At 36.5% G+C, this 27865-nt stretch overlaps 1 protein-coding gene across 1 annotated transcript in view; it reads right to left on the bottom strand.

Annotated features, from left to right (window-relative positions):
• LOC139315055 (vitellogenin-1-like) overlaps nt 1–26657 on the bottom strand; it is a 48400-nt gene extending 21743 nt beyond the window's left edge. Inside the window, exons 1-19 of the mRNA XM_070941079.1 lie at nt 26639–26657; nt 25295–25315; nt 25018–25169; nt 21977–22231; nt 17819–17980; nt 15318–15475; nt 14379–14523; nt 14089–14234; nt 13824–13989; nt 12483–12608; nt 11171–11377; nt 9261–9478; nt 9069–9169; nt 5846–5913; nt 3251–3340; nt 1680–1799; nt 1258–1444; nt 808–901; nt 496–681 (exon numbers count right to left, since the gene is read on the bottom strand). Coding sequence (XP_070797180.1) covers nt 496–681; nt 808–901; nt 1258–1444; nt 1680–1799; nt 3251–3340; nt 5846–5913; nt 9069–9169; nt 9261–9478; nt 11171–11377; nt 12483–12608; nt 13824–13989; nt 14089–14234; nt 14379–14523; nt 15318–15475; nt 17819–17980; nt 21977–22231; nt 25018–25169; nt 25295–25315; nt 26639–26657 — 2621 coding nt within the window. The remainder of the gene's footprint in view (nt 1–495; nt 682–807; nt 902–1257; nt 1445–1679; nt 1800–3250; nt 3341–5845; nt 5914–9068; nt 9170–9260; nt 9479–11170; nt 11378–12482; nt 12609–13823; nt 13990–14088; nt 14235–14378; nt 14524–15317; nt 15476–17818; nt 17981–21976; nt 22232–25017; nt 25170–25294; nt 25316–26638) is intronic.
• Between the last annotated feature and the right edge of the window lie 1208 nt (nt 26658–27865).

Here is a 27865-nt window from a genome sequence, read left to right as displayed (position 1 = left end):
TATGTCAATTATAATGTGTCTCCCAAATCCATGTACTGCTTTTTGAAGATGAAAAGGTCTGTGTCCAAAGTGGTTAAGAGAAAATACAGAATAAAATTTCAACACCCTCTTGATGTTCTTTTTTTTCATAAACAAACTTGACTCTAGTTAAGTTAAACTCTAGTTAAATTCTTAACTCTAGTTTATTTAAGAGATCCTGGAAAGCATAATTAATCACATTTGTGATCAATAACATAAACAAGACTCAGATGTGAACTGATACCATTTTAATGGCCTTGCAAACAAGATTTTAAACACTAAAATGAAAGCACTGCTTAAGTGTATTTCATGTGTATTTTTCAACAGCCCATAAACTGAATTTATTCTGGATAATTCTACCTTATTAAAACTGATTTTAATCTTTCAATATAGCTACATCTAAATTTGCATACAAAAACTAGAAAAAGCAACAAAAAGTTTTTACTCATTTTTAGGTGTAACGTAACAAGAGCCTACCTTAGAGAAATTATGTCTGTTTCCTCTTTGCATGGTGGAAGTTCAAGTTTGAAGGTGTTTTCTTTAATATTCATAGCAACATCCATATTTATGGGGACATTTGCTGTCACTGTGGCCTTGCTTTCTAGAATGGCATGAATTTCAGGTGTAATAATTCCCATGCTTAAGATCATGTCCTTCGTCATCCTGCAACAGTAAAAACAACAACAGATTTTTCTGAAACATTGTAATGGTGAGGAATAAATGATACCAGGCATTTTTGCACGAGGTTCTTTTTACATGATGACTTTAGGTAACATTGATTGTACTTACAAAAGTCTCAGTCCAGTTTTCAGTTTGATATCACTGTTAATTATGTCAGGCCATGTGATTTGGGATGTTGGTTCTGGGGTCACCACTAACTGAACTGTTTAAATGAAAGAAAATAAATCAATGGATGCATTAATATTTGTTTTTTTATATATACTGCATATAAAAAGACTAAGAGGTAGTAGAATGGGATGGATTTCCTTTCGTATCCCTGCTCATAATCTAGCAAAACCAACTGGCTGCATCAGGTGATTGTGATCTGAATTTTTTTTTACTTTTCTGCAAGTTTTTTCTTTTCTTTATTTCTTATTCTTTCTTCTACCTTTTCTCCACAATGTTATTGTTCAAAATCTTTAACAAAAATGGTAAAGTATGCATATGTACATGTACATGTTTGTATGTGCATATACATAGGTATATGTATTTAATAATGAATAAAACATATTGCCTTACCATCTCCAGCAATTTTTGTGTGAGCAATATGGACCAAACCTATTTGCCAAGGTAACCCAGTACAAGTTGGCACAACACGCTGGATTTCTGCAGACATGAAATATTTCTCCCACTGGATAGTTGGAAGATTTTTAAGGACATCTGTAACATATTTTACCCAAGGAAGAGGGGCTTTTTCTTGATATGCCTGCAAAAAGTAGATTTGATTCATTTAAACAAATCTGATAAACAGATGCAAATGTTATGAGAATAATTGCTTCCCAAAAGAAAAGCTTGCCAATAGTAGTACATCACAAGTCAATAATATTTAGCTATTATTAAAATAGGAATGTTAGATAATATTTAAAATATGAATGTTCAAGACCTTAAAAAATAGATACTAGTTCAATAGTAAATGTGAAAACAGTATGTAAAACAGGCACCTGTAACATTTGTCGAATACTATCACCCTCTATACATGTAGTTCCAATTTCCTGTCCAAATATTTTGACATATCCTTCTAGATCAGGCAACTTATCTGTTGTGATTTTCTGGCCAGAAGGCTGTATGATAAGAAGTAGAAATTAGAATGTTTATTATTTACTTGACTCTGCATCCTGATTCTGCATTTATGTATACAGAGCATCATACAATAGCCTTTAAAAAAAAAAATCCGGTAGAAATTAAATAAAAATAAGCATCACAATAAACATAGATATTTATGAAAGGACCTCTATGGAAAAGCAGACTGAAAAAAAAAACTGCAAACATCTGTGCTGACTTTCTTGCCTCCTATTTGAGCCCTCTCCTCAGCATCAACACTACAGAATTGCTTATAAAAGTTGCAACCTTGAAAGAGGTGGGCAGAAGACATGGACGCCAAATAGAAGACACTTGTGTATTTTGGTAGCTCTGCAGTGGTAGAATAACAAGAAATAGAAAATAGCCAAATAAAATGAGATTTTTTTTGACAGAGGTAAAAGCATCCATAAATGTATGTATGTATGTATGTATGTATGTATGTATGTATGTATGTATGCATGCATGTAGAGGCACCAGGCTAGAAAGCAGGAGACCATGAATTCTATTCCCAACTTAGCCAGGAAAGCCGACTTGGTGCTAGTCTCTTTCCCTTAGCCCAACTTGCCTCATAAAGTTGTTGTTGTGGGGAAAATAGGAAGAGGAAGGTGTATGGAACATGTCCATTGCCTTGCATTATTTGTACAAATAATAAGGATGGGAAACAAATAAATAAAAGTATAGCAGTAGTAGTGATGTTATACTTGCAGCAGGAATAGTATAATATAGCATGGAACTGCAGGTAATAGTATAGAATGAAGTATGATAGAAGCAGACGTAGTAGCATATAGTATAGAAAACATTGTATTCAGTAGTGGGTTGCCCCGGTTCAGACCGGTTCACAAGAACCGGTAGTAAAACCGGTGGGAGGCTCCGCCCACCGCCCTGGATGTCATCATCGGCGATCTACGCATGCGCAGAAGCTTTGATCCCATTGCTAACCGGTAGTAAAGATAAGTAGAACCCACCCCTGATTGTATTGCATAAGTAGAATAGAGATAGAGTATAGTATAATGCAGAAGACATAGAAAATTTTTGCAGATATATGTTTGTATCTTTCAGTTTTGTACCTTTGATATTTTTCAAAACAAAGCAATTCCTTATAAGGAGATATAAGAATCCAACTGTCTACAGTCTAGTCTTTTTGAGTTTGGGTCAATCAAACAGGATATATAGTTTAAAAAGAACCTGTGACAACCCCTTACTAAAGAACTGAGAACAGAGCTGCAGAAGGCAAACCTTACAGGATTTTTTAAAAAAGAAGACAAAAACTGTTTGATTTTGGAAGTACTGACTAGTCTTGAAAATTCCATTGATGGAAAAACAATAGACTCCTCTACACATTTTAGGTAGATTAACATGGGAGGTATTATCCTTAGGAAAAGAAAAAGCCATCGGGAAACATTCAGAGCATAATTAACTGCTGGCCATTTACCTCTCTCTGACGTTGCTGTGAATCATGACCTTTGCTAATTTGATGCAGAATCTCTTTGATTTCCTTTATTCTTTGTATTTGAACTCCGATCTATATTGGAAAGAAAAATACAGCTGGGACAATAAATCTACATAAATGTGAACAGTGTATTGTTTTAAATAAAATATTAATATTAAAAATATTAAATAAAATATTTTCATTTGCACTTCTGAAAGTGTCTGGTTTGGCACAGCAACCAAGCAAGACAGACACAGATTCCAACGGACAGTTAAGATGGCAGAAAAAAATAATTGCAACCAGCCTGCCTTCCATTGAGGATGTATATACTGCACGAGCCGGAAAGAGGGCTGTGAAAATATTCACACACCCCTCACATCCTGGACATAAATAGTTTCAACTTCTTCACTCAAGATGACCCTATAGGGCATTGCACACCAAAACAACCAGACCCAAAGACAGTTCCATCCCACCGCCCATGCTATCACTCTATTAAACAACTAATTACCACAACACTGTCTATGCCCTGAGATGTCAAACCACTTAGTAGGGCTTTATTACTTCTTATTTTTCTCACATGTCCTATTTTCTTAGATTGTTATGACTGCAACTTTGTCGCATCTCACAATTTATGTTGATTGATTTTATTTGTTATCCTATTATGATTTATGTTGATTGCTTTAGTATCCTACGACTATCACTGAGTGTTGTATCTATGATTTTTTATGGTTGAATTTTATGACTATGATTATCGCTTGTTGCTTGTCTGTACACTGAGAGCTTATGCACCAGAGACAAATTCTTTGTGTGTGTCCAATCACATCTGGCCAATAAATAATTTCTATTCTATTCTATTCTATTCTATTCTATTCTATTCTATTCTATTCTATTCTATTCTATTCTATTCTATTCTATTCTATTCTATTCTATTCTATTCTATTCTAAATAGATCCATAACCTGCAGTATATTTAAAGACTCTACAATGTCTCTGCATTTAGAAAATCCCACAAAGGGAGACATTTTTACTTAAGAATGGCTTAACTGAAAATATAATAAAGAAAAGCTGTCATAGGTTTTGAGGTCCATGCATCTCCCCTCCTACTTTTTAAAACATCAAATAATGCACAGATGAAACCAATGCTAAATAGTTTTTTTTTTAAAAAAAGAATAAATACATGAAAGATTCATTGGTAATATACAGGTCACTTAATGTTGACTTCAGAAGAGTACAATTATCAGTTGAAAAACAAGGTACAGCTAAATAAAAACAACTGTATTTTCAGTATGAATTTCAGTATAAGAAATGAACATTAAGAAGTATAGGTTACACTTTTTATGTTTGTTGTCAGCATTCTCAATACATTAGAAAGAAGTGTGGGTAGGAAACAAAAGAAAAAGCAGGAACTTTAATTTATAATTCTGTTCAACAGATAATTATGGTTCTATATTTAAATACCTCCAATGGAGAAAATATGCTGCCCATGAAGAGTGCCTTGAAATGGGTCATTATAAATGTTGGTTGCGTATTCTCTTCTTCATGAAGAAACATTGAATTCATTCCCAGACGAGCCTTGTAAATTTCTGACAAGATAGATAATCCAGTAAGACCAATTATTCCAAAGTCGAAAATAAATACTTAAGTTTGGGCTTTAATTGCTGGGTGCAACTTATGAAATAGCCACAAAGTCTATAGCATGTATAAAACAGTCTGTTATAACAATGTTGGACAAGTGGAACTTCCACGCATATTCCCCACTACTCTGCCCTGGTTAGCCACCATTAGCAATACTATAGTTCAAAAAGGTTAGGGACAAATCAGAGCAAATTCAGAGTAGGAATACCAAGATAGTGAAAGGCTTAGACCAAGCACAAGGAGAAATAATTAGAGGACCTGGGTATGGTTAGAAAAAGCAGGGAAGATATGAAACCAGTCTTCAAATAACAGAATAACAGAATTGGAAGGGACCTTGGAAGTCTTCTAGTCCAACTTCCTGCTCAAGCAGAAAACCCTATACCATTTCAGACAAGTGTCCAATCTCTTCATAAAACCTCCAGTGTTGGGTAGGAAACAACTTCTGGAGGCAAGTCATTCAACTGATTAATTGTTCTGTCAGGAAATTTTTCCTTAGTTCTTGGTTGCTTCTCTCCTTGATTACTTTCCATCCATTGCTTCTAATTCCGCCTTCAGGTGCTTTGGAAGGTAGGTTGACCCCCTTTTCTTTGTCGCAGCCATTTAGGTATTGGAACATTGCTATCATATCACCCCAAAGTCCTTTTTTCATTAAACTAGATTCCTGCAGCTCAGTTCCTGCAACCGTTCTTTGTATGTTTTAGCCCCCAGCTCCCTAATCATTTTTGTTGCTCTTCTCTGCACATATTTGAAGCATTGTCACATGGAAGAGGAAATGAAGTTATTTTCTATTTTTCCACAGGGCAGGATTAGAAAGAAAAGATTATTAAAACCACAAGGAAATGGGATTAAGTTAGATGTCAGGAATAACTTCTGTACATCAGTAAAACAGGCTGCCATTATACTAGACAGCTTCAAACAGAGGCTGGATGGTAGTCTGTTAGATATGCTTTAGTTGATCTTGTACTGAATGGAGTGTTGGATTAAAGTCTCCTCTGACTGTATGATTATATGATTTAGGCTTGGCATTCTCCACTAATGAAGGAGAATATATTTAAATCTCATAGTTATTCTGGATGAAAGATGGGAAACTAGTTATAAGGGCATGATAATGGAACATATTCTCTATTTCTAGAATGGCATAGATTTCCTGATGTCTACATTCCAAAATGCCTTGGGATTGTTAATTTTTGCAAGATTTGGGACCTGAGTTGTGACCAACTGACATGTATAATATGGCATAATATTCTCTGAATCCATACATTTACATGTACTAGTGGAAAAATATATCCATTATTCTTATATTATACATACATACATACATACATACATACATACATACTGTTGATCATATTTATATTATATTGTGAATATTAATAGAAGGGATGAGAAAACCATGATAGATTTACCATTTTTTCTAATGCTTTTCAAGCCATAATACAAATGTTCTGGTAAAGATAAATGGCATTGCTGAGCCAAATGATTCTTAAGAATTTATGTTTCTAGTAATAAATGCTGTACAGACAAAGACATTGGCATTAATAGTTTTTTTTTTTAATTTGATTTATATGCCGCCCTTCTCCGGAGACTCAGGGCGGCTTACAATGCGTTAAGCAATAGCCTTCATTCTTTTGTATATTTTATACAAAGTCAGCTTATTGCCCCTACAAACTGGGTCCTCATTTCACCTACCTTAGAAAGGATGGAAGGCTGAGTCAACCTTGAGCCTTGGAGAGATTCGAACCAGCAGAAATTGCAGGCAGCTGTGTTAATAACAGGGTGCACTAAACCACTCTACTATCAAGGCTCTATCAAGTTTAACAATCATTATCAAGCAAAAGTTCCTGATTATGAAATAGGTGTGTATCAGTGGTGGGTTGCCCCCGGTTCTCACCGGTTCTATAGAACTGGTAGTAAAACCAGTGGGAGGCTCTGCCCACTGACCCCAACGACATCAAAACGCTTCTGCGCATGCGCAGAAGAGCACACATGCACTCTCAATTCTCTCACGCACGTGCACAGTCCTGCTGCCAACCAGTAGTAAAGGTAAGTAAAGGTAACCCCTGTAGTAAAGGTAAGTAAAGGTAGTAAAGGTAACCCCTGGTATGTCATGAAATATCCAGTATTCCTAACTGGAATTCATTTTTCTGTTTCCTTTCACAGACTTGGATCCAGATAATGTTAGAAGAGCCCCATTTTTTTTAAGAAAAAAGATAGAGAAGGTAATATCTATATAACCCCTTCCTATATTTGGGGAAAAAATACCTTTTGGAGGGTTAGAAGCTGCTAGTGTTGTGTAAAAAAAAATGATTAGGATCTGCAGGTAGAAAGAAGGAACCAATCACATTTTTCCCCTGCAGCAGCTCCGCTGGATTCCATAAAAGAAAAGAAGTCTTCCATCAGCAGAATAGCCGATCTGGATCCAAACCATACTTAGTTAAAGGAATAATAGAACTGTACATGGCTGATAAAGTTACATATAAAACGCAATGTTATTTCATGCATATGAGCATTCTTTAGAGGGCACAAAGGTCATCTGGCTTTGGCATTCCTGAAAATACAGCTGGGAGAAAGCAGGTCTGAATAATGCAAATAACGTTGGTCTCAGCTTTATGTGTGCTACTTAATTTTATATCATGAAATTAATGAAATGGTCATGTAATGTCACTCCAGAAAATCTGTAATGTTGCCTGAAATGGCACTAATTGAACTACTTGAATTGTAATAATGAATTCCACTTCTAAAAAAAAAAAAAAAAAAAGGCGGAGAGAAGGTTTTGTTAAGCTGCATGTGCAAAGTTTTCAGGTATGTTTTGACCTCTTTCTTTCTCTGGATGTAGGTAAATTTCTGGGATTTTCCCAACAATTTAGTGCTATGAAAGTTCTTTATATGCAGGGCCTAGTAGAGCCTCCTTTTCTATAGATGGGTTGTGTCCATATTGTGAAGTGCACTGGTCTGAGACTGGCACCATTCCTGGTGTCCCAACGTTGTTATGACCTTGGGTATAGTTTGAGAAGCTAAACCATTAACTAAGGGTTAGTCTTGGTTCTAGACCAGTGGTTCCCAATGTGGGGCCCACTCCCCACAGGGGGGCAATTTGATTTTTAATGGGGGAAATTTGAACCTTGTTTAAATCAAGTTAATGGCCTTTTAGGCTTCCTCCACATGGGTAGAGTTCATTTTTTGAGTAAAGTAAGAATTATATGTCATGGGGGGGGGGGATCAGGATTTTAGAGATGCTTAGGTAAACCACTGTTCTAGACAAACAGACTATTCACCTTTGATGTTCCCTCTACTGCTGTAGCAAGAATTCATCCTCATCTCAAATCATTCAAAACTCAAGTAATTTCTACCATGCCTTGGTGGCCCTGACCTCTGCCAACCACTTGCTAAACTCCTTTTTGCTGCTATTTCAAGTATTATTATTGTTTCTGGAGACAAGCAGCAAATGCAGTAAGAAAAGAGATTGGCTATTTAGTGCTGGCTAGTGATACTGGAGGACAGAACAACAGGCACAGTTATGCAGTGAGACAATCCTGCAGAAAATGATGTGATAGACCTGAATGGGTTTTGTGCAGAAGGGCTTGGTTGATTGACCAAACTTTGTCAATAAAGGAGAATATTTGTAGATCACGATTGAAATGAGTGGTCCTTGGGGCTTTCTGAGCTTGCTTGTTTTCTTGTAGACATTTCATTACCCTTACTAGACTAGCTAGCACTAGGCTAGCACTGATGATGTTACCTAGTTAATGATAATGAATCGTCCGCAAGAAAACAAGCAAGCTCAGGGAGCACCAAGGACCCCTAACAGCTTTATGTCCAAGAAAAAAAAAATCTAGAATTAGAACTCCTTGATATTACCCTTATTAAAATAAACCATTTTAGTAAATGTTGTCAGGACTGCTGCACTCCAGTGTGCTAACTGTAGGCTATACAAAGATGCTCAGGGGTGGGAGGGTGCCAGTTGCAAGTTTTAAAAAAACTCTCTGTCATTCAGCCCTAGGAAGCAGGCAATGGCAACCCATTTTTGAAATCTTGTCAAGAAGACTCCAAGGACCAGTCCAGGCAGCCACCCACCAGGAGTCAAGATTAATTTCAAGGTGGCAAAACCAAAACCCTACAGAGAGGCATTTTAAATCACCGTTTGGTTATAAGCGATATATAATAATAGAAGACGATATGTTGCTTACCATCAAAGTACTCAATGTTGGAATATCTGCTGACCGAATAACCAGCCCATCTTTGACTTTTTTCCGATAGTACTTTGAGAGCCATCCTGTAAGAAGGAGCCCTGAAAGAAAAAGGATAGATCCACCAAGGTTCACATTGAAGTCTACTCTTTGTTACTTGTGGTTAAAAGCATTTTTTAAAATGAGACTTACACCACTAGGAATTCAGGAGATCTGCTATCAGCTATTGTGCTGAGGTACATGAAGACAAAGTTTTCAACCTGTATACTAGGCTCATGTAACATTGCATTAGCTAAAGTCATCAGGACTGGGAAAGTAGGTTTTAATTCCAGAAGGACAAAGGCAGCACATGTGCGGACAAGAGGAGCAATTTTGTAATTCTTGATTATTGGAAGTAAAATTCCTTGTACCTGTGCAAAATAGATAGGAAATATTAGAGTTGTGCAAAGACCTTCTGATACATTCATGGTCCTTGAAAATTAACAGATACATTTTATGTTAATATGGAGTTGGGAGCCCATTCTTGCTTGTTCCTGATTAAGGGCTTCAACTGGAAATGCCATATTTGACTTCTCCTTATCTAGAATGGGGGAAAAAAAGACACAGTGTTGCTGTACTGGAAAGAGAGACAACTAAGGGCACTAATATCTTTCTTTTCATTACTAGCAAGTTAAGATGCCTAATGCCACTTTGTGTCATATGTTGAGAAGAATGAGTCTAGAAATCAAATAAATAAAGAAACAAACAAGGAAAAAAAAATTTTCCCGGAAAAGTTGTCCACTTTGGGGTGTGTGTGTTAAATTTCATAGAAACTGGTATTGAGAATTTGTGTTATAGTCTATATTTTCGCTTACTTTTCTTCACAAGAAAGAGATGAAATTTACAGAGATGTATAGTTAATACGAGAGGATGAAATAAGCCCCAGGAAAATGTTGCAAGGTTTCCAAGTTGCACTATTTTTGACCATAGCGAGGATCATTTTAACAGCAAGAGCGAAGCTTTTTTTAAAATTTGATTCGGTCTCCATTGCCATCTGCCAACTGTACAATTTTGTACAGTTAATAAGAAAAATAAACAAATGATTTGTGAAGGGGTTTAGCAAGCATGAGAGAATTCAGCAGCAACTAATGCCACAAAGTAAAAATGGACTTCAACCAACATAAAATAGTGGCATTTAATTGTGGTACTTAATGTGAGGGGAAGGGAGGAGGAGAAAAGATAGGAAATGGGTGGAGAAAGGTCATGCTGATTACACAAAAGGATTGTTAGTCCCTGAATTCAATATTTCCTCTTCTTGTCTTTGCCAAAGATTTATATAATCAAATGCTTTTTGGTGACCTAGTATAACTTTCCCCATCTTTTGCCTATCTAAGGCATAAGCAGAAACAGAATAGAAATCACCCAGTGTGACTCTTCCCACTAGACTGAGCTGTTAAACTCCCTAAAGGAAGTGAGGCTTTTGAATGAGATATGAGTTAGGAAATATTTTCCTGTCACAAATGAGTTAAAGAGTATGCAAATAACCGCATTCCATGTCTGGCCTAAAACAAATATGTAGTTGGGGCACAGTCCTGTAGTTGGCAAGAAACATGGAAGTGTTTTGCGTAAGAAACTATGTGTGTTCAAAAATCATACCCAACTAATATTTAGGTGCTATTCTCTTTCATTTACTGAGAAAAGAACCTTCAGGATATTTCAGCTCTTTGAGGGGAAATGGCAGAATAATTCAAAGTGATTGTGTTGCCTTCCTCTAACATTATTATTTTTTCCTGTGAAAGCAGGAATAATGGCTTCAAACTTATACAAGGAACCCCAAAGGTGACTCCATCAGTGAATTTGTCTTTTCTCCCCCATTCACTTTTTTAAGGAAAATTCCCCGGCAATGTGAACAGAAGAGACTTATATGCTTTGTTTCTCTCCACTGGAAAATATTTTGGCTTAATACAATAAACTACGACACATAATTATGGTACATAATTACGGGTCAACTTATGTTCAACCACTTGCTCCATGATATTGTTATTGTAATAATCAAGCAAAACCAAGCCAATTAACCATCTCCCCTCCTCCAAAAAACAAAACCCAAAACCCACCCTACTTACTCGTATAGGATCTTTTTGGCCAGGATTTCTTAGAGCCATGATAGCAGTCTGTTGAATTCTAACATCAGAGGGAACAGCAGATTGCAGATACTTCATAATGGGTTTCAAGACAATTATGTGTCTCACATTTCCAAATGTTTTCAAAGCCAAGACACTTGCATCTATGTCAGATGATCTTACGGCTGTAGTTGCAAAATCAATCAGAGGCTGTGGAAAATATTGTGTTATAGTAAACCTGGTGCAGTGTTATGGATAGTTAGTAGTTCCAATCAAGAATACAAGTGCACAAGGTACTCTTGTGAGTATCCCCACAAGTGGGAAAGGCATAGCTGTTTCTTTGAATGACATTTGGATGGAGCAATACATAAAATAATAGTCATCTATTATTATACGCTCTTGGTTTAGATGAGTTCATTTGGCTAAATGTAGATACATAATTCTAGATAGTTAAGTTGGCCACTACAGGGTATCCTTAAAAAAATGCAATATGGTTCTTAAAAAGTAAAGGATTTACTTATATCAAATGTTAACTTGATGTGATTTTACAATCAAGTGAAAACTGGTATTGTAGCACCAGATAATAGATGCCCATAACTGCCTCTTCTAATAACTCTAGAACATATTTTATATATGTTTACAAACATACGTATATATGTATGTATGTATGTATGTATGTATGTATACAGTATATGTATATACATACATACTGTATGATTATTTGTAAACATATATAAAATCATGCATATATCAGTATGTTTCCAATGCTAGTGTACAACAACATAAACTTCAAAATAAATTAAAAATGTATGGAAAGCAATGATAATTATTTATTCTAGCTGCTAACAATAATATAGATTTCCTACAAAAATAGTAAAATTCTTCTTTAGAGGCAACATTAAGGCATACATAACTGGCACATTTACTATTGTTTTTAATTAAGCAATGGAATCTTACATTTATTTTTTTAAAAAGAGACTTACAATAATAAGAGCTTCATAAAAATACTTTATAAAAGAAAAGAACAAGTCATATAAAACTTTCATGAAAACTTATTAGGCAAATATGCCATATAAATGTTAAACGTTTTCTGTTGTTCTCACATTCCCCCCCCGCCCCCGCCCCCCGTTCTGGTTGGCGTTAACAATTCTGATGCCAGTGAAGCAAAAATCTCATTTTAATGTTTTGTAGTAACACCTGAAAACTATTCAACAGAGGTATTTTCATTTGAAAGTTCCTTCATCTGAGCTGAGTTAGCACTCTGGAGCTTAAGGATTTTTAGGTGAAGAAACAGAATTGAAACTGGGCAATGTACCTTGAGATATTTGTCGGGGATTGTGTTTGAGACAGCATAGTATCTGGAAAGTAATGATCCATAGGAAAGACAGATGGAAGTACGATAGAGGCTCTTTGGACCTTTAAGAACGTCTATCATAATGGCCTGTGGAAAGAATATTCGGCTGTTACTATAACTGAGTAGCAAAGGCAGTTGCAATTACAAAGCAAAAGGTTCGCTTCTATTTAACATGTGGCTCTGTAACTTTGATACAAGTACACATGAGATCAGAGTCAGAAATGAAAGATCAAAATATAAAGCAATTACACTGCTTAGCATCTGTAAAATTGTCTATGGTGTTTATATCTTACCACGTAAGATATCTTACAATGTATTATCCCAATATTTCCTCTAAGAACTGATCAGGATCACTTTTTCCACATCACAGATGAGTGGCTTGCCTAAAGCCCTGATTTATGAGTTTATGACAAGGCTTCATTTAAACAAACAAACAAACAAAAAGATAATCCGGCTCAGTTTCTTGAGCCGACTCAGATATAAGTCAGCAAAGTATTTCCAAGATCTGATAAAGAGACTTGAATACAGTTAAGAACAATTTCAGGACAAATTTTCTGCTATATCTGCAGCATTTTGAAGAACATTCCATTAGATGGTGTCAGTGCCCCAGGCAAGCATGTCAATAATTACAGACTTATACATGGAGAATCACCATAGTTTTTTTGCAGAGAGTATTATCATTTTAGAAGGATAGAATATGAGTTTCTTTAGAGTGACAGCTTTCAGATATGTTAGAATTGCAGCTGCTATAGTTTCCAGTCAGCATAATCAAAAGAACGTGCTAAAGCCAATTTAAGAATAAAGCAGAATAAGCTTTAACCACATATTTTCTTTTTCGTTTCTTTTTTCATATATTGTATAGCACTCAGGTTTCTGCATTTCACCTTGCAGTCTGCCTTAGCTTTTACACAAGATAGAAATTCATGATTTGGTCTATGATGGTGGAAGTGCAAATTCTAATCAAATTATTAGGAAAGTTTGTTTTAGATGAGGTGGTTGACCCTTATAGCCTTACAGATGATCCATTGCAAAAGCTGGGAAATATGGTTCAGCAACAGCTTCGGCATCTGCACTGAATTTCATTCAAGATATGGAGAGTGAATTTAGAGGCTAGAAGTTATTTGTAAATCTGTGGGAAAGCCAACATGCATGCATTGTCACATTTTAGCATTCCCCTCAATTATTCTATTCAATCTTCCACAAACAGAGTTTTGGTTGTAAGTGTACTACTGCTTATAATAAACAGTTAACAACTTTAACATCATCATAATAGCAACAGCAAGAACGACTGCAGTATTTTACCATAGCTTCTTTGACGACTTCTTCAGATGCATTGCAGTAATGGAAGAAGACAAGCAATGTTTGGGCTGCTTCAATCGTGCTGATCTCTTGTTGAACTATTTTGTGCCTCACATATTTTAGCCCCCTTGAACTACCCGCAGCAGAGATTAAATCCAAAATGATGGGTCTGTGGAAAAAGGAGAAATAATGTTTGAACTGTGATTATTTGGATTTAAATATCCAAATTTGGTTTTCAAGAGTAAAATAACTTCCTGTTTTATCTTACCTATATATTGCCTGGCCATAATAGCGGTCAAACACTTCAGAATAATTAATTTCATTTTCTGTGCGCAAAAGGTTGACCAGATGCAGAAATCTTTTACCATCTTTTGGGACATTTTCATTTGCCAGGTAATGCAATCCATCCTCGATCTGTTGGATAAGGGTTTTTTTGGGGGGTGGGTTAAAAAAAGCAACCACTAAACTTCAAAACATTTTCAGTTATTGTTTCATTACTGAACCAAGAATATTTACATGGAAGCAAAAACCCATTTGCATTCTAATCTTTAAGCTTACCTCCTTGTTTTGGTTCTTGATTTTTGATAATGGAACAGGAAGTAGAGGACCATTTTTAAAACTATATAGAAGTGACCCGTATTTCTTCAAGTTAGAAGGTATTTGTGGCAAGCGGCTGTGGGCTTCAATAAGTTCCAGTTTTTGCCTAAAGAATGAAGATATAATGAAATTAAGAGAAAAGAAATTATGAACACTGGTTATGGTTTTGTCCTTGGTTACCAGTTGGTTTTTGTTTTGATAAAAATCAAAACAAAAATCTAGGTACTTTGATATTGCGCTCATCTTTTAATACAAATAGTACTTGATCTACAGGTCATAAAATATTGCTGAAACTTCAAAACTATGCTATTATGAGATAGCAGTTCACCTAACCTATATAATTTTAGTGGGTCTGTAAATCAACATTGCTCTCCTTAAAAATTAATTCTAAGCCACAGAATTAAGGTATAGTAATTTACCTTAATTAATATTGAACCAGTTTTGTATTATTTAGTATTTATTCAAAAAAGAAGTAAATGTGTCATGTAACAGAGTGGACCATTAATGTTATCCTTTAGTAATCAAAATCTTTGTACATCAGTCAATACTTTCAACATTTAAAATTGGTTGAACAAAATATCCTGTATAATGTTATAAAATTTTTCAGGCTGATATTGGCATATGTTAACTTGTCGTATTTGAATCTGGACATATGGTGTCAAAATGACTCTTCTCATTTTACTGAGAATATTTGTTATTGGATAGATAATGATAAAAGAAATAAACAAAATATTTCACTTTTATAGCTAACCATAATACTCTATGATAATTTGGGATTTAACAAATACAATTCTGGAAACACAATGGAATACATGTTAAAGGATAGGGGTAGGTAGCCAGATACTATCATAAAATAAAGACATTCATAATTTTGGAGCAATTATAACAGAGGTGTAAGACCTGGACTCCATTATGACACTTTCTTCAGTTCGTTCTCTGAATGGTGAGAATTGCTGAATTTCTTGAGCAGTGAGTTGTATGATTATTTTCTCATTCCTTTCCTTCAAATCCTTCATTCTGTAGTTGTATGTACTTGTGCCTTGAAAATTCTTATTTTTCTTTACAAAAATATATATATGAAAATGTTATTAGAAAGCAATTTATGCAATAGAAATGATAGCATGACTACTCATACAATAAAATATAGTAAGTTTGCTTGGATATAGTTAACAATAAGAGTCCCTTTCATGGATCACTGCCTTATTGTGGTGAAGGGGTTTGCACAGTGCAAGGAAGCTATGAGCTGTGCCGTGCAGGGCCACCCAAGATGGACAGGTCATAGCAGAGAGCTCTGACAAAACATGATCCACTGGATCACGTTCTTTTCTATTTTTCTTCTACTTTTTTTTCTTTTTCCCCTTAAGCTTTCTTTGCAATTTCTTCCTTGTTATTTTTTTTCTTTCTTAGTGTTTCAGTTTATATTAATACTTACTCTTGTTTTAAAATCTTTCATTAAATTTATATTAAAAAGGATGCCAGTAATGTTTAATGGACATAACTGATTTGTCTCTTTCTCTTTGGCAATTTGTGATTGCACGTTAAAATGGATCAATCCATGTGATGAATTGTAGTACCAGATAAAAATGTCTAAAGCAGGGGTGAAATCTAAAATTTTTCCCTACCGGTTCTGTGGGCGTGGCTTGGTGGTCGGGGTGTCCTGTGACTGAGTGGGCATGACCAATTTGATGTCACTCACAGCCACGCCCACTCAGTCACAAGACCCCTTCCCATCAAGCCATGCCCACAGAACTGGTAGGGAAATTTTTTTAAATTTCTATTCTGCCGTCGTGTCCTTACCTTTCTCCCATGGCTCCGCCCACCTGCCCCATTCCCCGGAGTGGGGAATGCACCATTCCCCGACTCCAGCCTTGCCGCAGAGCCACTGCTGCTCGCCCTTCGCCACGTGGCTCCACCCACCCACCCCATTCCCTGGAGTCGGGGAATGCACCATTCCCCGACTCCTATTGCTCACCTTTCTCCCGCGGATGGCTGTCAGGAAAGGCCAGTGCCCAAAAGATACCGGAGTCTCTCACTCTCTTTCTTGAATGAGCTGCTCTGGTCCACACGCCGGCTGTGCAAGCGCACACCCAACTTGCCGCTGAATTCAAGAAATGGTGTGCGCTTGCGCAGCTGGTGCGTGGACCAGAGCGACTCATTCAAGAAGGAGAGTGAGTGACTCCATTAACTTTCGGGCGCTTGCCTTCCCTGACAGCCAGTCGCGGGAGAAAGGTGAGCAGTAGGATACACCGCGTGGCGAAGGGCGAGCATTCCCCGACTTTGCTGCCATTGCTACCAGTTCTCCAAACTACCGGCCATCATCGTTACCTACTCGCCCAAGCCGGTCTGAACCAGGAACATTTCACCCCTGGTCTAAAGGCATTTCAAATTCTTGTTTGAAAGGTGAAAAACAAAAGGAATATTTTTATCATTCTTGGTGGACATGTAAAAAAGCTAGAAAATTCTAGATTCAAGTACATATATTGATTTGCATGATTTTAAAGATTAACGTACAAGGAGTCTTCTTTTGGGACAGTTGGACAAACAGTTGGGAAAACTCATGAAACTTTGTTTTGTGCATGATAACTGCTGCGGGATTATTGTTTGCACAAAGATGGAAAGATTCGGCAGTGATTTTTATTTCTTACTTTAGATTACTTTAGATTTAGATTTCTGAATAATTTTTATCCCAGAGCTATAATTGCACTCAACAATGAACTAAAGGGCCACCATCAGTGAGCTGTTGGACAGTATTACTTGGTCTGTTGTGTGGATGTTTGGATGGTTTAGGGGTGGGGAATTATGGTGGGTGGCAGTGTGTTTTGTTTTTGTTTTTTTTATTTGATTTATATGCCGCCCTTCTCCGGAGACTCAGGGTGGCTTACAATGCGTTAAGCAATAGCCTTCATACTTTTGTATATTTTATACAAAGTCAGCTTATTGCCCCCACAATCTGGGTCCTCATTTTACCTACCTTAGAAAGGATAGAAGGCTGAGTCAACCTTGAGTCTGGTGAGATTTGAACTTGCAGTAATTGCAGGCAGCTGATGTTAATAACAGTGCTTTAGTCTGCTGCACTGCCAGGGCTGTTGTGTTTGGGGATTGTTATGTGTGTTGGACCTGGTCTTTGGGTGTTAAGTGAATTTTGTTTTATGGGTATACTGTGTATACATGTACAATGACAATAAAGTTATTATTATTAGTAGTTTGTATTCATTTTTAATGTTCTTTTAAAAATTTCTAATAAAATTATACAAATATATAATGTATATCTATATCTATGTTTGATAACAATCGTTTATTAAAATTATTTTCTTTCTTCTCTGTATCTCTATAGCTTCAACATGTCTTTAACATCTATCTCTGTCTACACACAGACACACACATCCATTAATGGTACTGACCTGTCTGCAGAACTCACATGGAGTAACATAGGCAACACCAACAATCTTTCTAGCCATGTTATCACAAGTAGTTAAATCTTTGGATTTGGTCATCAAGAATTCATCTGGGTTTTCAGTGTTTTGAAGGAGGTAGATGGTGTCACATCTACCTTCAATGCCATTCTGCAAAATAAATAAATGTAAATCAATCAATGAATGAATGAATAAATAAAATATTTATTTATTTCTAGAAGATAGAAAGGAGTAGATGGGAGGAAGAAGAAAGGGAGGGAGAAGAATGGAAGAAAAGGAAAAGGAGAGGAAGGAAGAGTAGGGGATAGGAGTAGGAGAGAAGGTGAGTAGGGGGAAAAAAAGAAAGGAGTGGGGGAAAGAAAGGGGAAGTAGGATGAGGTAGGAGAGGAGGGAAGAGAAAGTAGGAGAAGATAGGAGGGAGGGAGGAAAGGGAAAGAGGAGAAGAAGAAGAAGGATTGTTGTGAAACGAGGGAAGAAAGGGTAGAAAAGCAACTCCGAATGTAATTAAAATGCCTTATTTTAATGCTTTCTTTAAGGAAAACATGTATATGTAGGATTAATTATGTATAAGAAAATGTACATTTTATATTATGTATATAAGAAATAAAACTGAAAAACTTTTCTAAATAAATAAATAAATAAATAAATAAATAAATAAATATATTAATGTATACAATGCAATACATATAATATAAAGGAAAAGATACCTATGAAAAGTATCAATTCACTTGGGGAATTGCAGTTTCCTTTCTAATTCCTAATGCCTTTGATCAATATTGCTGAGCACATTGTAAGCCGCCTTGAGTCTCCGGAGAAGGGCGGCATATAAATCAAATTAAAAAAAAAAAGTCATCTCCCTCCTCCACCTCCTCCTCCTCCTCCTCCTCCTCCTCCTCCTCCTCCTCCTCCTCCTCCTCCTCCTCCTCCTCCTCCTCCTCCTCCTCCTCCTCTATCATGCCAAACCTCTACAGTCCTTAGTAAAGACCCGGCAGGTTCCTTTGAAAAGTTCTTTATTCATTTTAAATTAAGGCTTATTTTATATAAAGCATAATTTGGAATTTTTTAATAATTTTTTTTTTTTGAGAATTACACCTCAAAAGCAAGACATTTCAGAGCTAGAACTGGCATATTATCCCTAAAAACCCTATTATCCTTAATCTACAATTCACACATTCCTGTGTTAGAAGCCTTGGAATTGTAGATGAGCAGATGGACCATGAAAGCAGCAATAATTAGCTCACTTGCCAAAGAAATGTGATCTTTCTTTCCTATATTAGCCGAGTTCACGCAGATCTCTAACATTATATCGATTTTTTTTGGTATTCATCAAAAGTGAAACCTCAGTACGTACTTAGAATTTCTAAGTTTAAATTTGTTTTTTCAACCCAGACATTTCCATGTGCTTTATACTCGCCATTAGCTTAATGAACTGCTATTCATCGTTCCACATTGTAGCAATACCTTCACATAATTAGCCCGATATGAAATGAAAGAAGAAGAATTTGTGTTGGAAGGCTGTGATTCAAAAAACCTACATGTGACCTTCCATGATTTTTTTTCTTTCCCCCACCCTTCCTAAAATACAAAGGCCTATGGATGAATTCTTATGAGCAGGAATGCCACAACACAATATGACATTTTATGTGGAGAAAAGCAAGATTTTACACTTAGGCAGGAAAAACCAAAGGTACAAGTACAGATTAGGTGAAACCTGGCTCAAAAACAGTAACTGTGAAAGGGATCTTGGAATTCTAGTGGATGATCATTTAAATATGAGCCAGCAGCGTGCAGCAGCAACCAAAAAAGCTAATACAATCCTTGATAGCATAAACAGAGGCATAGAATCAAAATCATATGAAGTATTAGTGCTGCTTTATAAAACCTTAGTAAGATCACACCTGGAATACAGCATTCAGTTTTAGTCACATTACAAAAAGGTGTTGAGACTTTGGGAAAAAAAAAATTCAGAGAAGAGCAACTAAGATGATTAAGAGCCTGGAGACTAAAACATATGAAGAATGGTTGCAAGAACTGGGTATGGCTAGTCTAGAAAAAAGAAGGACTAGTGGTGACATGAAAGCATTTCAGTATTTGAGGGACTGCCACAAAGAAGAGGGGGTCAATTTATTTTCCAAAGCACCAGAAGGCAAGACAAGAAACAATGGATGGAAGCTAATCAAGGAGAGAAGCAACCTGGAATGAAGGAGAAAATAGTGAGAACAATTAACCAGTGGAACAGCTTGCCTTCAGAAATTGTGGGTGCTTCATCACTGAAGGTCTTTAAGAAGAGACTGGCCAGCCACTTGTCTGAAATGGTATAGGGTCTTCTGCCCGGTCAGGGGTTGGACTAGAAGACCTCCAAGGTCCCTTGCAGGCCCCTTGCAGCTCTTCTGATTCTTAGTGATCAGTATAATAGTCTTTTTTTTTTTTACCACTATTTTATTTGTTTATTAGGTACTATACATGGAATGGTATGCTAGATAATTTAGATATTGTGGAATATAGCCTCCAATAAAAACAATGATCCTGATTTCAACTGATTCGGACTAATTTAATGAGAGGAAGATATGAGCTAAAAAAATAGCATGGATAGTGAGTAAAAAATTTATACAAATCAGAGATCAAATATAGTCAGTAGACAGTAGATGCCAAGTAAATTCCCAAAGTACAATATTCCCGTATTCAGATAGTTGTTTTCTAAATTAAATTAATTATATTCTGCATTTTCTACAAAAATAATTGTAACTATTTTACCAATATCAGTATACAGTTGAGATATATAATTTACTTATATAAGTAGAATTAATTTTGGATTTTATTATTAGCCAAATTAAAATTTTGCTGATTTATTTTGTAGAAGTTGAAGAAGAATTATCTTCTTTTATTTTAGCTCTACCAGCAAGTTATTTCAAATGTGTATTTATATAGTATATATACACTATGGAGAGAGAGAGAGAGAGACAGTGAGAGAGGGAGGGAGGGAGGGAGGGAGGGAGGGAGGGAGAAAGGGAGAGAGAGGGAGAGGGAGAGAGAGGGAAAGAGAGAGAGGGAGGGAGGGAGGGAGGGAGAGAGAGAGAGAGAGAGAGAGAGAGAGAGAGAGGGAGAGAGAGGGAGAGAGAGAGAGAGAGCGCGCGCAAGAGAGAGCACAGTCCAATACAGAGGCAGTCATTCATGATCCCAACCTTGTGTGCAGATTCCATTGAATGTAATAATCTATGCATTTCTATCTATGCTTTAGATAGGTATAAGTTTGCACTGTTAACATTTTAGTGGGACTTGAATACATATATTATGCTCTGGGCTATGCTCTAAATATTGGTTTTCAAAACTTTTCAGAATGTGGAACTTGTACATTTCTGGACTCTTCAATCAAGAAACAAAGCTGTAGAGATACAAAATGGGGTGTTCTTAAGTGAGCGTTTTTTCATCTAGTTCTTTCATGGACCCAATCAACTTTTTGCAGTGCATAGAGCAGAAAAAGGGAAGCAGTGGCTCAGTGGCTAAGACACTGAGCTTGTCGATCGAAAGGTCGGCAGTTCAGCAGTTTGAATCCCTAGTGCCGCATAATGGGGTGAGCTCCCGTTACTTGTCCCATCTTTTGCTAACCTAGCATTTCGAAAGCACGTAAAAAATGCAAGTAAAAAAATAGGGATCACCTTTGATGGGAAGGTAACGGCGTTCTGTGCGCCTTTAGCATTTAGTCATGCCGGCCACATGACCACAGAGACATCTTCAGACAGCGCTGGCTCTTCGGCTTTGAAACTGAGATGAGCCCCGCCCCCTAGAGTCAGGAATGACTAGCACATATGTGCGAGGGGAACCTTTACCTTTACCTTAGAGCAGAAAAACCTTGCTCTCTCTATATGATTTGAAGGTGCGATTTGGAAGTTCTCATTGATGCTAACATCAAAGACTACACAGTAACTGCGGTGGATCTTCAGTTTAGGGCAATCGCTCCAAACACAGTAAACCTAAAGTTGGTTGCAGATAAAATCATACTACTGAGACATCATGTTCATCTTCAAAATTTTTGCCTGGCACAGTAATGTTGCTTACAACCTCAACAGAACTAACTGTGTTATTGGACAAAAGGAAAGCAGAAGGTCATAATGCCATACCACAAATAAAACTGGAATTATGATTTACCTCTTTTATATTATATGTTTTCTGGTCAATCTTGATGGTATTTTCATATAAATTCAAAACTCCTTTGCAGAGGTTTAAAGCAAATTCTGAGACTTGGTCTGGGACCATTATGTCATCGACATGCCCATTTCTGTGTTGAAATGTAACAATTACATTCTTCAGGTGTTTCTGAAACACTGCAGTTAATTTGGGTGATGAAACAAACTTGATCCAGGGGTATATGCCATTGTAATCCAGTCCTTCAAAACAATCAATCTGTCATACAAAGAGATTAAAAAAACATACATAGTAAAATTTTATTCTTCCTAAATCTCCCATCTGAATTTTTTTAAAAAAACACTTTTAAAGAAGCCATAAATTCTTTCTATGTGGATATTAAAAATAAAGCGATGTAACACTACTTTAGCATAAAAATCTTAGTATTTAAAGTAATCTAAAATGGTGCAAGAGTTATTTAAGTTAGGAGTCCATTGTTCCAAGATAGATATAAATTTTATGTCAGTGTAGATCAGATGTCTCCAAGGTTCTCAGAAGAATGAGCTGTTCCCTTATAAAGGCAAGAGAAAATGATTTGGAGTTTAAATCCTGGAGTATAGGGAGACCTATAGAAAGGCAGGAGACAAAGCTCCTGTGTAGACAGGGCTAAAATCTTGCCTGAAATAATGAAATAGATTGTTGTAGCTGAATCATATGTGAATGCCTTCTTTTGAGCAAGCCAATTTCTGAATATAGGATTCAGACTTCTGGAAAGTCAGAATTTATAGCTGAGTTTAGACTAAATCTGAGAACAACTAAAGATGGGTAAAATGTTATTTTTGTTGTTCAGCCACTAAGTCTTCTCCGACTCTTGGACCACAGCATTCCAGGCCCCCTGCATCTTCCAGTGTCTCCCTGAGACTGCCCAAACTCATGTCCGCTGCATTGTTGACATATCTAACCATTTCATCCTCTGCTATCCCCTTCACTTTTTGCCTTCAATCTTTCCAAACAGTAGGGTCCAATCAGGGGTGAAATGCTCCCGGTTCGGACGGCTCAGGCGAGTAGGTAGTGATGGCGGCAGGCAGTTCAGAGAACCGGTAGCAAAAATCCCTTCCCTCCCCCAGCCTCCAGCTTGCTTACCTTCGCATGCCTGCCTTGCTTCGCTTGCTGATGCAATCCATTGCATCAGCAAGCAACTGAATCTCCTTGCCTGCAATCAAGCTCATCGGTGAGCAGCTCTTTCTGCCTGCCTGTCTGCCTGCCTGCCTGTAAATTTTTTTCCCCTTTGGGAGCTTTAAAAAAATAGTTAATTGGGATTTTTTTTTAGTTGTTCTTTTTTTAGACCTAGCCATTTAAAGTTTAGGAAGTTTTAAATTTAGCTGCTTTTATATAAAAATAAAAATAAAATAAAATAAAATAAAATAATATTTGTGCAGCTTTCTGAGATTTTGTGTGTTTCTGTAGTGTTTCACTCTAACTACACAAACACACAAAATCTCACAAAGCTATATGTGGAATTTTGTGTATGTAAAGTGTGAAAGTTGGTTTTTTAGACTTTTTGTGGCTGTGTGAGGTTCCTGCTTGTTGCAGGAGCCATTTTGGGTCTAGCACAGCTGCTTTTACATTGTGGGTGAGCCAGTTGTGTTGTGTTGTGTTATGTGTGTGTAAAGTGTGAAAGTTGATTTTTTGGGGCTTTTTGTGCCTGTGTGAGGTTCCTGCTTGTTGCAGGGGCCATTTTGGGTCTAGCACAGCTGCTTTTACATTGTGGGTGAGCCAGTTGTGTTGTGTTGTGTTATGTGTGTGTAAAGTGTGAAAGTTGGTTTTTTTGGGCTTTTTGTGCCTGTGTGAGGTTCCTGCTTGTTGCAGGGGCCATTTTGGCCATATAAACACAATTAATGCTATTTCACAGATAGGCAAAATTGTGAAACAGAAGGTTGGAAAGGGTCTCCTCACCTTGAATAAAATTTGTGTAATTTCTAAGCAACTAAACTAAATGTGGTCCCTCACCTCCCCCAAAATGCAGTAGCTATATATATATATATATATATATATATATATATATATATATATATATATTTAAAAAATATTGTCTACCTAGCCACAGTGGCATGTTAAGACTAGAGCAGATGATGTGACAGGGAAAATTAAGACATATATGCTACAGAACTACCCAAGACTCTCAATTTTTTTTTTGGATTGTAATTCCCAGGAATATTCAACCAACAATATGACTAGGAATGGAAAGACCTTCAATCTTTACACAACTGAAGTCTACTCCATGAGGAAGTTGGCCTTAGTACTAGGAAAAAACATCTCCCCATCCTTCTTGAAGGTAACCAAATAATAACGGAAGAAAATACGAACTCTTTATATAGCTACTGATCTGTAAATGAGAGTATCATTTTACATGGGAGGGCAGCAAATAATTGTGTACAATCAAATCTTTTAATATGGCAGACCATACAAAACTTGCAAAAAAGAGTCAGTTTGGTCTGGTAGTTAAAATTTCAGGTTAGGAGACTGTGACTTCTAGTCCCACCATAGGTATGCCTATGGCTATGAAGCCGCAGCTGGAGACCTTGGACCAGTCAGTTTCTCTCTGCCCTAGGAAGCAAGTAAAGGCAAACCAATTCTCAAATATTGTCAGGAAAACTGAGGAGACTTATCTAGTCATTTTACCAATAGTAACTCAGATACAGATAAAAGAAAGAAAGAAAAGAAAGCCATTTTGCTAAGTAAAGCCTTAGTAGTAAATTTCATCCTGCAAGTAATGAAATAGTCACGTGAATTTAAATATTTTTGCTTGCCAAAAAAGAAAATCATTTAATGAAGTAACATTTTATTAATCCAGCAAAAATAACCATGGATCTGAAATTATACTTTGCCCCTGTTTAGTTTGAACTAACTATAATTATCTGATAAAGTATGGTAAGGCATTTGCTGTATATCAGGAAATAAAGCCGAAAATATATTCTAAACTGGAAAAATGGATGTCTTTTTTTCCCTCTTCCCAAGCATGTAAACAGCACAAACTCACTTTCAAAGTGGATTTCTTTCCTTACCTTTAGAAACTTCCGGTCTTGTTCAATATTTCCAATTTCTACTTTACATTTAGCTTTTAGTCCAGCACTTGAAAAGCCATTTTTGGATATTTTGTTCTGAACTTCAAATTCATAATCATACAATAAAACTTTATCAGGACTGAAGACAGTTTCTGTGAAAATTCAAACACATGTTAAGGTAATGTATGGACAATATACTGCTACATATCTATAGACTCATAAATTGGCTTTTAAAATTCTATATAATTAAATAATGCTAGGCTGGGAAAATACTTACTATCACTTTTTTGTTGGCAACCTGAAAGATAAAAATAGAAGTAAAAAAATGCTTTTATTTCTGCGAGGAAAAAGAATTCAAATTCTTTAAAATACCCAAGTATAAGAAACATAAAAGGGTTTGAGGGATTTTGGATTAATGTTGCTGTAGTCATACAGAACTTTTAATGTCTCCATTAATGTGCAAAAATGTTTCCCTTATTTGTTCTGATGAAAATGGACTAGTTTCTTTAAGGTTCAATTTTTGAAAGATTATAAATTAAAATGCTTACTTACCCACAAGGGTCAATGCCAGTGCTAAAATTACAGCTTTCATTATGGTAGGAGAATGTCAACCAGAAAGTGCAAGTACCTGTTTTATAAAGAATCAAATTTTGTCACATGACCATCTTGGAAAAGTTTTTTGGATGAGTAAGCACATGTTTAGTTTAGTATTGATTGGCCAAACAAGAAATATTTCTTGATAAGAGATACTGATGTCACACAATCATGCAATGGCTTTATCCAAATCAATATTTAGAGCCTTATAGTAGTACAGATATAGAGCCTTGGTAGTACAGTGGTTTAAAGCACCCTCTTATTAACACAGCTGCCTGCAATTACTGCAGGTTCGAATCTTACCAGGCTCAAGGTTGACTCAGCCTTCCATCCTTTCTAAGGTAGGTTAAATGAGGACTCAGTTTGTGGGGGCAATAAGCTGACTTTGTATAAATATACAAAAGTATGAAGGCTATTGCTTAACGCATTGTAAACCGCCCTGAGTCTCCGGAGAAGGGCGGCATATAAATCAAATTAAAAATAAATAAATAAAAAAAAACATATTTAAATATTCAGTAATTCTAGTAACTAAATGCTAATGCAAACCTCTAAGGCATGGGTGTCAAACTCGCTCACATCACGTGACGTATCGTCATGTATCCCGATGGGTTTTGCCTTCGTGGAGCAGGGTTGGACATGGCTTGTGCATGATGCATCTGGCCCATGGGCCACCAGTTTGGCAGGCCTGCTAAGGGTTCGACTGAGATGTAATAAACATTGGATTACAATGCTCTAAAATGGGTATTTTACAGTAAAATACAGAGAGCAATGCTGTAATGCAAATACAAAGGATGAAAGAAATCCCGGTGGCTTTCCAAAACTCTTATTCTGAACCACTTATTGGAAGACAGAACAAAATGCTGCCTCTTTTCTATAACTATATTATTTCATTTCGTTGGAGTTGTGTCACCCAGCTTCAAGAAAAAAAGGAAGTTATTTGGGGATTCTTGATGGCCTTTGAGCTTGACTTCTTCCAAGCACTGTTTCTTGCTTATATGGGTGTTATGCAGGGGTGGGTTCTACTTACCTTTACTACTGGTTCGCATCACGCCCACACGCAGATCACCTAGGGTGATGTCCAGGTCAGTGGGCAGAGCCTCCCACCGGTTTTACTACCGGTTCTTGCGAACTGGTCTGAACCGGGGGCAACCCTCCACTGGTGTTATGTGATAGATGTGTGATATGTGTAGGAAGAAGATTTACACTTACAGTGTCTTTAACAATAGATTGACACCTTCAAACACAGTTTTAGTAGGGAAACTGTAGATATTTTAGACCAAGCCAGATCCAAATTTGCAATAAAATTCCTTACAAGCTTGGCATTCTGACCAATCAGTCATTTTATTTTTTAATTTTTTTAAAAAAATACAAACATAGTACATATACATCTAATTACAAAAAAAGAAAGGAAAAAGGAAAAGAAAAAAAACCCAAATATTACAGTGCACCCCCACCCCTGGAGACCATTTCCCCGCCTTATATTTCTTCGTCTATAACAACTAAAAGATATACAATATATTCTGAACGTGTCCTTATCCCCTCCAAAACAACATATATTCTTGAATAGGTTTATTCCCTTTGCCTTCCACCAACACTGATTTTATAAAATCCCCCCACATTTCATTATAATTATTTGCTTTGATCATCCCTTTTTAAAATTTAATTTCTGTTGTTAATTTATCATTTGTTGCCATACCCCAAATTTCATTATACCACTCATTTCTTCGAATATCCCAGTCAGTCATAACAAACACATAGAGGTAAACTTGATCTACAAACTATTTTTTTAAAAAATAAAGAGCAACTAAAGCCCTAAGCATATTTTTTTTTTAAATTTTTAATCAGTAGCCAGATAGGTATGTCCTGAGCTTGGCTGTTTGCTTGCAGAAGTTTCATTATCCAGTGAGCTAATCTCATCAGTGACCTGATTAGGTCACTGATCAGGGCATTCAGGATGATGCATCAGGGCAACAGTATCAGGGCACTGATGATCTTACCACATTAACTAATGAAATGTCTGCAAGCAAACGACCAAGTTAAGAGAGCACCAAAGACTTGACAATTCAACTCTGAGCTACAGATATTCTCAATAATCCATTCAAGACTGGTAGGACAAGCTGACATAGGTGAATACGCAGCAAAGTCATCTTCACCATAAACTGATGATGGTACCCTCATGGCAGGACTGAAATTCAACAGGTTCTAACAGGTTGTGGAGAACTGGTAGCAGAAATTATGAGTAGTTCAGAGAACC

The sequence above is a fragment of the Pituophis catenifer genome, unplaced genomic scaffold (genome assembly GCF_029215685.1).
Source record: "Pituophis catenifer annectens isolate HBS135680 unplaced genomic scaffold, rPitCat1.0.hap2 SCAF_3, whole genome shotgun sequence".
Taxonomy (NCBI): domain Eukaryota; kingdom Metazoa; phylum Chordata; class Lepidosauria; order Squamata; family Colubridae; genus Pituophis; species Pituophis catenifer.
Note: the sequence above shows the minus strand (reverse complement) of the source record. Positions and strands in the feature narration are given on the sequence as shown.